General features: G+C 41.0%; 1 protein-coding gene across 2 annotated transcripts in view; it reads right to left on the reverse strand.

The window, feature by feature from the left end:
- Window positions 1–12491, reverse strand: part of lrch2 (leucine-rich repeats and calponin homology (CH) domain containing 2) — a 104864-nt gene that overhangs the window by 24913 nt on the left and 67460 nt on the right. The window contains exons 12-16 of one of the 2 annotated variants that reach the window (XM_077231223.1): window positions 11169–11237; window positions 9879–9938; window positions 4886–4934; window positions 1874–1912; window positions 737–877 (exon numbers count right to left, since the gene is read on the reverse strand). In XM_077231223.1, coding sequence (XP_077087338.1) covers window positions 737–877; window positions 1874–1912; window positions 4886–4934; window positions 9879–9938; window positions 11169–11237 — 358 coding nt within the window. The remainder of the gene's footprint in view (window positions 1–736; window positions 878–1873; window positions 1913–4885; window positions 4935–9878; window positions 9939–11168; window positions 11238–12491) is intronic. The other variant, XM_077231224.1, reaches the window with a different exon arrangement.

Raw genomic sequence — 12491 nt, forward strand, 5'->3', positions numbered from 1 at the left:
GCATTATTTTTAGTTGTCTATAAAATATCCAGAAAATGATCTTGAATTGTGCATCTCTTTTATATATATATATATATATATATATATATATAAATATATAAGCAACTCTGAGACTATACAAAGTGAAAGCAGCAAGGTACATTAAAACGAGTCAATTTTAATACAGAGTGGTCTAGAATTTTGTCCCTTTTGTATAACAATTACATGCTAATTATTAGCAAGATCACAAGGCAAGATTTGAACAATATGCACAGGACTAGGAACTGATGCTAAACTCACAATGCAGTGTTTCTAAAGCACCTCAAAAGAATAATCTTCTCACATCCTGAATCGCCATGTTTTAGATGAGGACAGAAGTAAAGGAATTAGTCAGGCATTTTAACAACATCTGGGGCAAGATATCAAGATACCAGGGACTGAGACTAGGGGTATGCTAACTAGTTGTGATTCTATCATATCAAAAGTGATATGATAGAACACCGCACACCGCACACACAAAAAAAAAAAAAAACAACACTGCCAAACTGAACAATTCAAGGAATTTTTCAACAAGTGGCATGAAGTGTTAAAATGTGTGTGTGAGAGAGAGAGAGAGAGAGAGAGAGAGAGAGAGAGAGAGAGAGAGAGAGAGAGAGAGAGAGAGAGAGAGAGAGAGATGCATGAGTATACAGTACATGAGAAAAAGAAAACGTGTGAGTTTGAGAAAAAACAAATATGTGCGTACTTGGGTGTGTACCTTCAAGTAGTCTTTTCTCAGGTATTTATTTCTTCTCCGATCCTCATTCTGGTTGAGAACAGGAGGAACCTCTGGCCATCTTGGCTCTGAGTCACTGCTTTCTGATTTCAAACTTCCATCAAACGAGCAAGAGGAAGAAGGCTGAGGGACAAATCACAATATTACAGTGAATGACATGCATAAAAGAGGCCTCAGGCCAGTTTGAGAGTGTTTTAGACCAGTTGGCAAAACTGTAACCTGCTTTTTTGGGACAGTCCTTCACTGACACTGACAATCAAACATTCATTGACATTCACAGATAATGTTTTGTGGTTGGCTAACAAAGGTGAGTTTTTGTTGGAATATCAAAAATGACATAAATGATCAAAAGCATGAAAGTATCAGTAAGAATGTGTTGAAAACTACAAACCAATTAGCAATGTTTGAGATTTTATGCCATTGTTTTCCAGCAAAAGTGTGTTTATGAAATGATAGAGTTACACTTTAACTGCATAATCTTTAGCTTGTAATGTAAGGAATAGGGGAACAAAATCATGTAAAGAAAAATTTAATGAAATATACACTCCTGTTCAAATGTTTGGTGTCAGTAACTTTTTATTTATTTTTTTTACGTTTTTGAAAGAAGTCCCTTATGCTCACAGTAATATTGTGAAATATTTTTACAATTTAATATAATAATATATTTTAAGATGTAATTCATTCCTGTGGTGGCAAAGCTGAATTTTCAGCATCATTACTCTAGTCTTCAGTGTCACATGATCCTTCAGAAATCATTCTAATATGCTGATTTGCTGCTCAAGAAACATGTATTATTATTATAAATGTTGAAAACAGTTGTGCTGCTTAGAATGGAAACCATTAGACATTTTTCAAGGTTCTTTGGTGAATTGAAAGTAAAAAATCAAAAAAAAAAACGTTAAAAAAAACGTTTAGCATTATAAATGTCTTTACTGTCACTGATCAATTTAATACATTCTTTCTGAACAAAAGCATAAACTTATTTAAAAATATCAACCCCAAACCTTTGAACAGTAGTGCGAATCTGAGTAAAATTACAACAAGAACCTCGGACATTAGAACCTTTACTGTAAAGGTAGAAATGAATGAGGAGGAGGAATGTGATGAAGGAAGAGTGACCTCAGAGAAAGCCGCATCTTCATCAGTGAGATCAGTCTCCTTAAAAAATAAGTGAACACATACACACACAAAAAACAACAACAACAACAAAAAACAGAATGAGTAAGAATGGAATTCTCAGACACAATAATGAAATTAGCAGGCCCAGATTATTTTACGTTTTCTGCACTGCTTTGGTTGGGGGAGAATCATTTATTCCTTATTCTGCATGACCATATTCTAGAACCCTTAACTCTCCATACCTAAACATAACCACTACAACAACTACCTTACTTACTATCAATAAGCAGTAATTAGGAGTTTATTGAGGGAAAACGACTCTGTTACTAACGTAACCTCGGTTCCCTGAGAGGAGGGAACGAGTATTGCGTAAGTAATTTACGCTATGGGAAAACTCCTTTTCTCGAGAATACTGAAGTCTTTATGTAAAACGCATTGCAGCTGCACAGCTGACAGCAATGAACGAAGGAAGCTCGGTCATTGGCTGTGCTGCGGCAACTTGCTCGAACCAATGACGGGGCGACTCTGAATGCGCGACCAATGAGCGCGCTTCGCGCCCGCGCGCGTCAGAGCCCATCGAGATGGGCGTGGCCAAGAGCTATTTATTGGGCGCCCCGTCATGAGAGTTCTTTAGGTTAAAACGACTGAAGCGAACTAACCAAGCACAAGCATGGCAGCTTACGCAATACTCGTTCCCTCCTCTCAGGGAACCGAGGTTACGTGAGTAACCGAGTCGTTCCCTTTCGAGAGGTCTCTCCTATTGCGTAAGTAGCTTACGCTATGGGAACACCATGCAAAACGCTGTGCATGCTGAACTTCGCCTTATGATAGCCAGAGGCAGGTGCCTGAGCTGAAAAGCAAAGTTATCATCCAACTAGCCGGCAGAGGCGAGCTTTATATGTGGGAAAAAATACAGAGCGGCTAGAAGGAGCTCAGTGTGACACAAGCACATACATAATCTAGATACGAACTCGTAGTTCAACTAGCATCATGCTGATAGTACATTGGAATGCAATGCCGGGACCTGTAGGTTGTAGAACCTGATAAATGTGGACGGTGAGGCCCAGCCTGCCGCCGCACAAATATCCTCGATCGGTATCCCGCTCGACCATGCCCAGGAAGAAGCCACACTCCTGGTGGAGTGTGCTTTGACTCCCCAGGGGCATTGAAGTCCCTTAGCTTCATAAGCCAGTGCTATAGCCTCAACTATCCAGTGAGAGATTCTCTGCTTTGAAACGGCAGAACCTTTCGTACGGCCGCCAAAGCATACAAACAGTTGTTCTGTCTGTCTGAATAGTGCAGAACGCTCCAAATACACTCTGAGAGCCCTAACGGGACAGAGTAGATTAGCGTCGTGTTCGTCTGCTGGAGACGACAGCGCAGTTAGGGAGATAACCTGTGCTCTGAAGGGAGTGGTGAGCACTTTAGGAATATACCCGTGTTTCGGTCTATCCAATCGGCTCCGGGTTGGTTCTTCGGGAGAAGACCAATCGAGCCCGAGGTCTTCCACGGCTTTAGAGAGGACACGGATAATCTCGGTATCCATGGTGGAGCCCCCGCTCGTTCTAGCTAGCGTCGACGGGGCGGGGTCGAGAGTGGAGCCCGGCCAGTCGTCCGATGCAGCGTCGATGGACAAGCTGTCATCTATTCCCCCATCGTCCTCGGACGCGCCGAAAGTCACAAGGCCCACCGCTCTGCTAGAGGGGTGTAGGTCCGGCTGGGTCAACTGAACCGGCGGTGGGGAAGGCAAGAGCGGCGGTGAAGCACGCGGAGACTGGCTCGGCGTGACGTCACTGAGCTCAGGTTCAGGAAGCCTCTGTGAGCGGCGCTTTTTCTTGCGCGGCTCAAACAGAGGGGTGGCGGCGATGGGCTCGCTCACGGCGAAAGCGGCGAGGCGAGCCCGCAGTGCGGAGAGACCCAGGTCATCACATTCCGGGCATCCGCCCTTGGTCAAAGCAGCTTCTGCGTGGTCCCGGCCCAGGCAGCGAGCGCAGATGATGTGACGATCCCCGTCCGGGAGAAGGTCTCTGCACGACGCGCAGGAAGGCATTTGAAACAACGCCTCAGAAATTTGCTCTTTTACAAGTGACGCGGGGCGAACAGATGTAAAGATACTTGCGTGTGGGGCACGCCGGATGGCTCATTAGGATGGCGTTCGAAGGCGGCTGAAGGTGCCGACGTCCTCGTAGCAATCCCCCTGGTATGCTTTTCGACGGCGGCGAAGGCTTCAATAATCCGGAGGATCCAGCGAAGAAGGTGTTTGCTGAAGGAGATTAAATCTAAAGAACTCTCATGACGGGGCGACCAATAAATAGCTCTTGGCCATGCCCATCTCGACGGGCTCCGATGCGCGCGGGCGCGAAGCGCGGTCATTGGTCGCGCATTCAGAGCAAGTTGCCGCAGCACAGCCAATGACCGAGCTTCCTTCGTTCATTGCTGTCAGCTGTGCAGCTGCAATGCGTTTTACATAAAGACTTCAGTATTCTCGAGAAAAGGAGTTTTCCCATATCGTAAGCTACTTACGCAATAGGAGAGACCTCTCGAAAGGGAACTCCTAGTTAATAGTGAACATGTGTGACCAAACTTAGAAATAATCATGCTGATGGACATCTATAGACTGCAGTGCAACGTCTAACACCATTGTGGTGTTGATTCTTAAACATGAAAAACAGCGATGCTGACACTAGCTAAAGAACCACTGAATGCATCTTTAGCAGTCAAAATATTACATAAATGAACACACATGGCTGGGGAATAAAAGGGATGATGGAATGGGCGCACGGTCAGTGCTACTATAAAACAATAAAATAAGCCAATCTCACACTAAGAAGTAGCCAAAGAACTGACACTTAATACATGATAATCTTTCATAATTCACCGTGAAAATTTCCAATGAAAAGCCAGCCAGTATTTCTTACAAGGTGAGACACAATGAGTATGCGGCTACATCTATTATTGCATACAATGCAGGCGTGTATGACTGTGTGTGCTTGTAAACATGTATATTGGTACCTGTCCACTTAAGGCAGAGGCTGAGCTGCTTCCTTCATCTAGTGATGCACTGTAAAGAAAAACAGAAACATTGAGTGACATGGACCCCCAAAACATACAAATGGGGGCTTAGGGGCAATTGCTCTACGATACTAATGTGTACACTTATATGGGGACAGATATGGGAATGTGTGTGCATGCTCAACTGTGTGTGAGGCCTGATGTGTTGACAGGTCATTAATATATCTGCTGTCTGTGGACGATGAGGGTGATGTGAGGCTCTATCCTAATTCTTTCATAGTGTCATAATTACAGCAGATGAATGGTCTACATCAACCTTAATATGTTTGCTGTGAGGTCAGGGCTCCAGACTAACTTTTCCACTGGTTGCACTGGTGTTATCCAACTTTCTCAGTTGGCCCCACACCTACGAGTACTGCACCGCCTGCCTGGGCCTGGCCCCCGCCGAGGTAGCCTTCTTGGACTCCAAATGCGTGCACTGCGCCAAACTGCCGGTGCGTACTGGAGAAGGTTTTTGCTATTACAGGGTCGAGGCCTGGGGCCGTAGTCCTCTGCAGTTGCCACGCACCGGACTCGCTGGACTCAATGCGAAATGCTCCGGTAAAAAAGAAGTAAGTCTGGTATCTCCAGTCGAGCCATCGCCAGGCTGCTTCGAGGATGAGGACTCCGCTCTCCCACGACGTCCATGAGCACATGGTAACGTCGTGGTCTACACCACAATCGGCGTGCGTCTATAGGGACGCTCTGTGCGCATGCCCCCCCGTCAAGGAGACCGTCGCCGTGCATCTGTGCCCGTCTGTTCGTCTCTGGGCGCGGATCTCAGCTTGCAGTGCAAGCCGTGCAAGTTCATGGCTCATCTGACTGAAAAAAGAAAGGCTCCAAACACTCCCTCCGGCCTCCTTGGTGAGGCCGTGGAGTCAATTACTGAGCATTTCTCTGAGGCGCAGAAGCATGAAGGCTATGAGTCACGAATATTGCCCCATCTTTCCAGCCCATGTCGAGGTCTCTCTCTCTTCGTCAGCACCTCGTCCTGCTTAAGATCGGCTGAGCAGCCCGCTGTGGCTCTGCCCTTAGCCAGATCTGCACCGTAGGCAGTGGGCGGGACCGGTAATATAGCGTCAAGGACCACGGAAAGCGCAGTCCTCGGCTGCCAAGCCTTCGTCCTACGGACCATCCAAAAGGAAGAGAGAAAACATTTGCAATGTTTGTGTGCCGTTTGTGTGAACTCCATAATAAGAGCACATAACCCTTCACACAAAGGGACGTTTCCTCCTCATACACTCAACACTGTGTCACTCGCCCTGCCCCGAGCAGCACGGACTCGCAGGGAGTCCGTGTCTATATTAGCCTCCCGATTGGAAAATACAAGAGTGCCACTGTTCCAATCTACAAACTGGCTACAGCCGCCATAGAAGTAATACGGCCGGTGTCATTTTCTAGACGCGTGGACAGTTATTCCAGGCACTTCACCTTGGCTGGCTTCTGGGGATAATTCAAAACAGGTATTCTCTTCAGTCCAGACGCAGACCAACCCGCGTCAGACGTAGGTCCGTCACTGACTTTGCATCATAACGCCTCGTTCTGAGAATGGAAGTGCACAGTCACTATTTCGTGGTACCCAAGAGGGATTAAACTGTCTGTACAGTGCTTCTGTTTGTATGTATAGACCCTCATTAAGCTACCGTGTTAGTGTGGGGCTATTTTGAGCCTTGTTACTGGTATTAACTAGCGATCTCTTTTTACTTATTATATGCCTCATAGCGTTATAAGCTAAACAGTTTTTAGAGATAAAACTCTCTACACTCGATTATCATGAAAAAAAATCCCAGAGAACAGTCGACTCGGTACCGATGTGTTATTACACCCCAGGTTAATTTTGCGCCGGAGTTCTCCTTTAATGAATGACGGGTGTCCACTGGCGCGGAGCATAGTAGGCGTTTTCAATTCATTCCAATGGAAGTTGAGCTTCTTGCTCACGCGTGACCGTAAAGTTCAACTTCCATAAGAATCTGAAAATGCTCGCTCTGCTCCGCACCAGTGGACACGCACCGTGATAGGGTCGGCAGTCACACTTCCGATGCTCTCATTCATTGATATGGGTAGTGACAAAACACGCGCTGACGCTTGCAATGTGAAACGGTTTAAAAACAAAGACTTCGGTTAACCTCTGAAAGTGCAATCATTACACTGCAACATTCAAATCTGCGTTCACGCTGCCGCTGATCCGAAGAGAGCAACCGTCATGTAAATATACAGTATGCAACAGCAGTGTTTTCCCACACATTGTTTTTATTTATGTTACACAAACATTTAAATAACTGGGTATGTAAATAACATAAAAGTGCACTGGGATAAAAGTTTTTAGTTTGGGTATAAACATGGTATTGATCAAAATAAGAGTAAATCATGTTTTAAAAAAGCATTTTTGTATTGTATTTCTTATTGTTACGCCAGGAGGTGGTGTTAGGAGTTTTACAGTTAAAGACCCAAGGACCAGATATCATTAATTAAGACCAGGAGCCAGAAGTGCAGTCAATTTAAGACAAGTTTTTAAATTAAAGAAAGTTTTAAATTTAGGTTTCAAATTAAATAAACATTTTACTGAAGATAGTTTCATCTATAGAAGGAAAAATATTGATTAATACCTTGATTATAATCACTCATTAGATATACATCGAAGCAGCAGTGGATTCCAGAATCCACCCCTTCAGTGGCAACAAGTGAGTGTTTTAAAAAAGTGGTTGTCATGGAATCATTCATTTGAAAGATGTATTTACAAACACTGATTCATCCAATAACGAAGCAAGCTTTGATGAATGAGACATTGACTCTTTATTCCATTCAAATGAATCTTTTAAATAGACTAAAGCAATGACAATTTTGTCAGAACCTCTAGTTTGCATCTTATTTTGCTTAGTTGCCTGATGTTTTGTTTTTCTTCAGGATTGTGGGAGAATCACGATCTCCATTTTACACAAAATAACTGTTATTCTTCATTTAATCACACTCGTGCAGTTCCAAGAGGAACTGTAAAACTGTTTGTTTGCGGCGCTCGGTGACTGTCTACAACACTGCATAGCCTTATGGAATGCGCTGACGATGTTTGATGTCTGAGGTATGGAAATGCATATGTTAACAGGCAGGTAGAACATCGTATTTGGACCTTTTTTGGTCCTGAGACTTTATTCGTCTTTGTCTATTTGACTTTTACTTTGTTTTAATATTTAGACCACTTCTATTGTTGATTGCTATCAGGATGTGAGAGAGTTTCAGCCAGTATTAAAATAAGCGTTTATAAAAAAAATGCCTACCCTACCTTTAAGTTTTAACATCTCGGTCTCCCTTTTAGTGATCGATGGTGGTTGCATTTGGGAAAATTAAATAGCTGAATAAAATTCTGGTTGAATATGTTTGCAGAGTGAGAGTTTTTCTTGAATAGCTTACTCAGTCGACCTTCAAATTTCAGATTGGAGGTGAAATGGTTGACAATGAGAATGCGCTAGAAAAATAATTTGTTGTACAGGACCTCCAAAAATTGTTGGAGAAACAGTATAGTTGTGGCACATTCGTATGACCAACTGATGCCCTGGTGCAATGTTTCAGTCATAGTGTGATTCACTAATGCAGACCTCAGGATTAAGACTGCAGTTCTGAATATAACAAAATCTGTAACTTTAACAGTTATTCCAAGGATCAAATCTGAGAATAAATGTTGTTAGGAGATGATAAAAGAAGACACAAGTGATCCAATACACAATAATGCCTTGGGTCTGAAAAAAATATACATATAATTCCAGGTGTATACATTCATGTCTCTACCTGTTCAACTATCAAATTTATTGCTTCTCCACCCTGTTATCACCTCCCTCTCAGTTCTCTTTTTATTTTAAGGGTGTTTCCACAATCAACAAAGAGATCTCAGAGATTGAACCCCCTGAGGATTCTCCCCCCTACAAATGCTCACCGTTTAAAATAATTGTGCAAATGCTTTGTTTCTATGAATACCGAATAGTCTGGTACAACTAGTAACAATTTATAACAGCATTATAAATCATTAGCAGTTAGAATAAAAACAAGGTAACGCATAAGAACAACATCTTAAAATAAGGTTCCATTCGTTAACATTTGTTTCATGAACAATTTTTCAAAAATATATTTCAGGGGAATGTTCATTTCTATATACATTTGTAACATTAATGCTATATCAATAAACACAAATTAACAATGAACAACAGTTTATTATTTGATATTAAAATGAATAAATACTGTAAAAATTGTAATTGTTAGTTCATGAAAACTAATGCATTAACGAATGTTACCCACTTTACAATATGTTGCATGTTAACATTAGTTTAACAGACAATATTTTTTACAGCATTTATTAATCTGGGTAATATTAATTTATACTTAAATTTAACTACCATTACCTAACTTTAATTTGCAGTGAAAAAAAGCATTTATAAATTATAATTTACCAAGATCAATAAATGCTGTAAAAATATTGTAGATATTTTTCAGTTATTTCATGATACCTTATGCATTAACTAATGTTAATATATGGGAGCTTATTGTAAAGTTTTAATGAAAATATATGAAGTGCCATGACATATCTAAAGTACATTAACCATACATTATCTGCTAATAAATACGCAATGTAATGATATTTGTTAATTTTATTCAAGTTTTAAGTTTTCGGTGTCTTCCAGTTATTTTAGCTGTCTAAAAAGTCCATTATACAGTTTGTGACAAACTAGTATTTTTTAGAATATTATTTTAATTTAATATTATAATCATAAAAAAACTGGTTTGTAGCACAAATTTTACTGTACTTTGTTATTCTTCTGGTTACTTACCTAAAGCGGCTAAAGAATTAGACAACCCGCACATTCACAGGAAATAGCTAACTTGAGCGTTGGAAAACAAAGGTGAATAAAGTAGATATTTTTAAGAAATCAGAATGTGTGTGGAAGAGTTTGTGCGTGCATCAGAATACCTTCTGACAGTCTGAGATGGGGATCTCTGTTTGGTGCTGCTCCCTGAGTGGCTGAGAAACCTGCAAGAAAAGAATAACCATTCTGTCTTTTGACACTACAAATGATGCAGAAAAACATTTCAATGCTGGTGTCACTATATGAGAACGAATGTAGTCTTTGTTTTACTTTACTCTGTAGTGGTGTTTAACAAATGTATTTTTATACCAAAAAAAAAAAAGCAGACATGCTTGACAGCAAAACTGACGTAAACATTAAAATCCACCCTCTATGAAAAAGGCAATTGTTATAGACCTTGGTCGCAAAGGAGCTTTCCCACCAGAGGAACCTTATCATAAAAAGCCTTTTTTAAAAATGGCGGGTGCTGGTGTTTCACGTGCGTTCGGCCAATCAGCGTACACTAACGTCACGGATAGTTCATATATTGCTGTTTAGACCCTGCTCTGAAGTTGGAGCTAAATTAAACTCCTCCAAAAGGAGTTCCTAGTTCCTGTGGTGCAAACAAGCGGAAATCGGGAACTTCCGCCAATAGTTCTAGGAACTATGAAAAGGTTCCTCCAGAGCGAAAGCTCCTTAAGTTCCTAGAACTGCCCTATTAGTGTGAAAGCCACTATTATTGCACAAGTTCAAAACATGCAAAGATTAGTTTTTGTATTCTGAACCGAAAATAAAAAAAAATCTGGAATCTGACCCGAAAACACACTCACAGGTGACAAACAAATTTTTGGTAATGCACCTTAGTTAAAACAGCCAGATTGAATTTCAGGTTAGACAATTAAGAAAAATAGAAAAGAACCACCGCTCATCCGTCAAAAATGTCTTGTAGAGAGGTGCTGCTACATCAAATCATCAGGAATTGTAAAAAATAAACATGTTGCGCAATGATTTTCTAGGTTAAACGCACTTCTGAGCATTCTTAATTCATGATGTCTGCCCAATGATCCGTAAAGGACATTAGCTTATGATTCACAGCAATCTTTGAAAATGCATGCTATTTATTCTTTTGTGAAATGAACCGACAAATTCAAAAGAAGAGTGTTTCTACATCTGCACATCAACAATTTTAGAACGTGCAAAACTATTTTGAAACATTTACAACACACTTGAAATTGCAACACTTGACTTTGAGACATCATTAAGCCAGGACAAGCACGTATGTACTTACTAACACACAACACGCAGACACCAGCTGTACTGGAAATGTGTCATACACCCTCATATCAGATACAGTATGACACATATCCACCATTTGAAATAAACACACATATAAACACACACAGCTCTCCTTCTACCTGTGAGCTCTCCCCGCTGCTCTTCTGCGGTGAATTAGACTCTCTGCCCTACAAATTAGGGACCGCCTCCTGAGAGTCAAATGTCATGTGTGTACCGATCAGATCCCAGGATTAGGTGGAGATGGAAAGGATGGAGAAGGAGAAGGAAGGAGAAAGAGGAGGAGGAATATGGTTCATTTGTTAGTAAATAGAGTGTCTTATTGAATTACATCGGACAGCCGTTCTCTCCTTCAGATGCAGCATGCATGGATGAGAGTTTCGAATTGGAAATGTCAAATCTTGCTTTCATATGTGAATCTCTCATAGACATAACTTACAATGAAAGAGAGCAAAGTTATAGAACGTATTAGGATGAGGTTCAAAAGAAAGAAAAAGTGAATACAGAACAGAGGAGTAGCACATTTCAAAAGATATATCTATTATATTGGGACGTCAATTTACTGTTTTCATTTAGTAGAATTAATTTCAATAACACAAATTATAAAAGCATAACCCATGTGTCTCCAGCAGACCTCAGTTCCACCCTTGCCTGTGATTTTCAAGTAACCATGAACACCTTGATTAGCTGCTTCAGGTGTGTTTGATTCTGTGGTGTATAATATTTGAATAAATGTAATTAGTTACTGTACTAAAGTACCTTTTTGGCTACTTTGTAGTTTCCGGAGTATTACAGATATTAGCGACATTTACCCTATACTTATTCAAAAATGTAGTCCAAAAATGTAGTACTCTTTTCTCCAATACATTTGTAATGCAATTACTTGTTACATTTTGCATGGCACCTAACTTTTTCTACAGCAGTCTATTTCTGCTACAAAATCTTGTGCGTTTTTCCCTGACTCACCCAGACCTGTCAACAAGGCTACTTTACGTGAATGTGAGTGCATCAGCAGGTAGTTGTGAACCGCAGGCGTTTCATATATGAGATGAGGACATGCCTGCAGCTGCTGATGAGACCAAAACCAGCACGTCCATTGCAAGTAGGCTTTGACTATTTCATTTAACTTTTCAGTATAACGGATCAATAAAATAATGTAGAGACGGTTATATTTTGATTTTAGAAAATAAACATGTAATTTCTCTCCTCACAAATCAACTGTTTCCTGTTTTTCACTGGTATGTTTCTTAGGTGTTGAGGACTAGTGCATCTTTGAGCCTACATTCAGCAAAGTAAAATACGTAAGTAGGCCTACTGTTAAAATCAGATACTCTAAGTTTCACAGACAGTGCTTAGATTAAGCCAGGATTAGGGCTTAGTACAATTAGGGCATTTAAGTAGCTTTTATATAAGTGCCTTATATAAAAAAACATTACTGGTGCATC

The sequence above is a fragment of the Siphateles boraxobius genome, unplaced genomic scaffold, assembly GCF_051911475.1.
Source record: "Siphateles boraxobius isolate OS27281-9 unplaced genomic scaffold, OSU_SipBor_1 16, whole genome shotgun sequence".
NCBI classification, from domain to species: domain Eukaryota; kingdom Metazoa; phylum Chordata; class Actinopteri; order Cypriniformes; family Leuciscidae; genus Siphateles; species Siphateles boraxobius.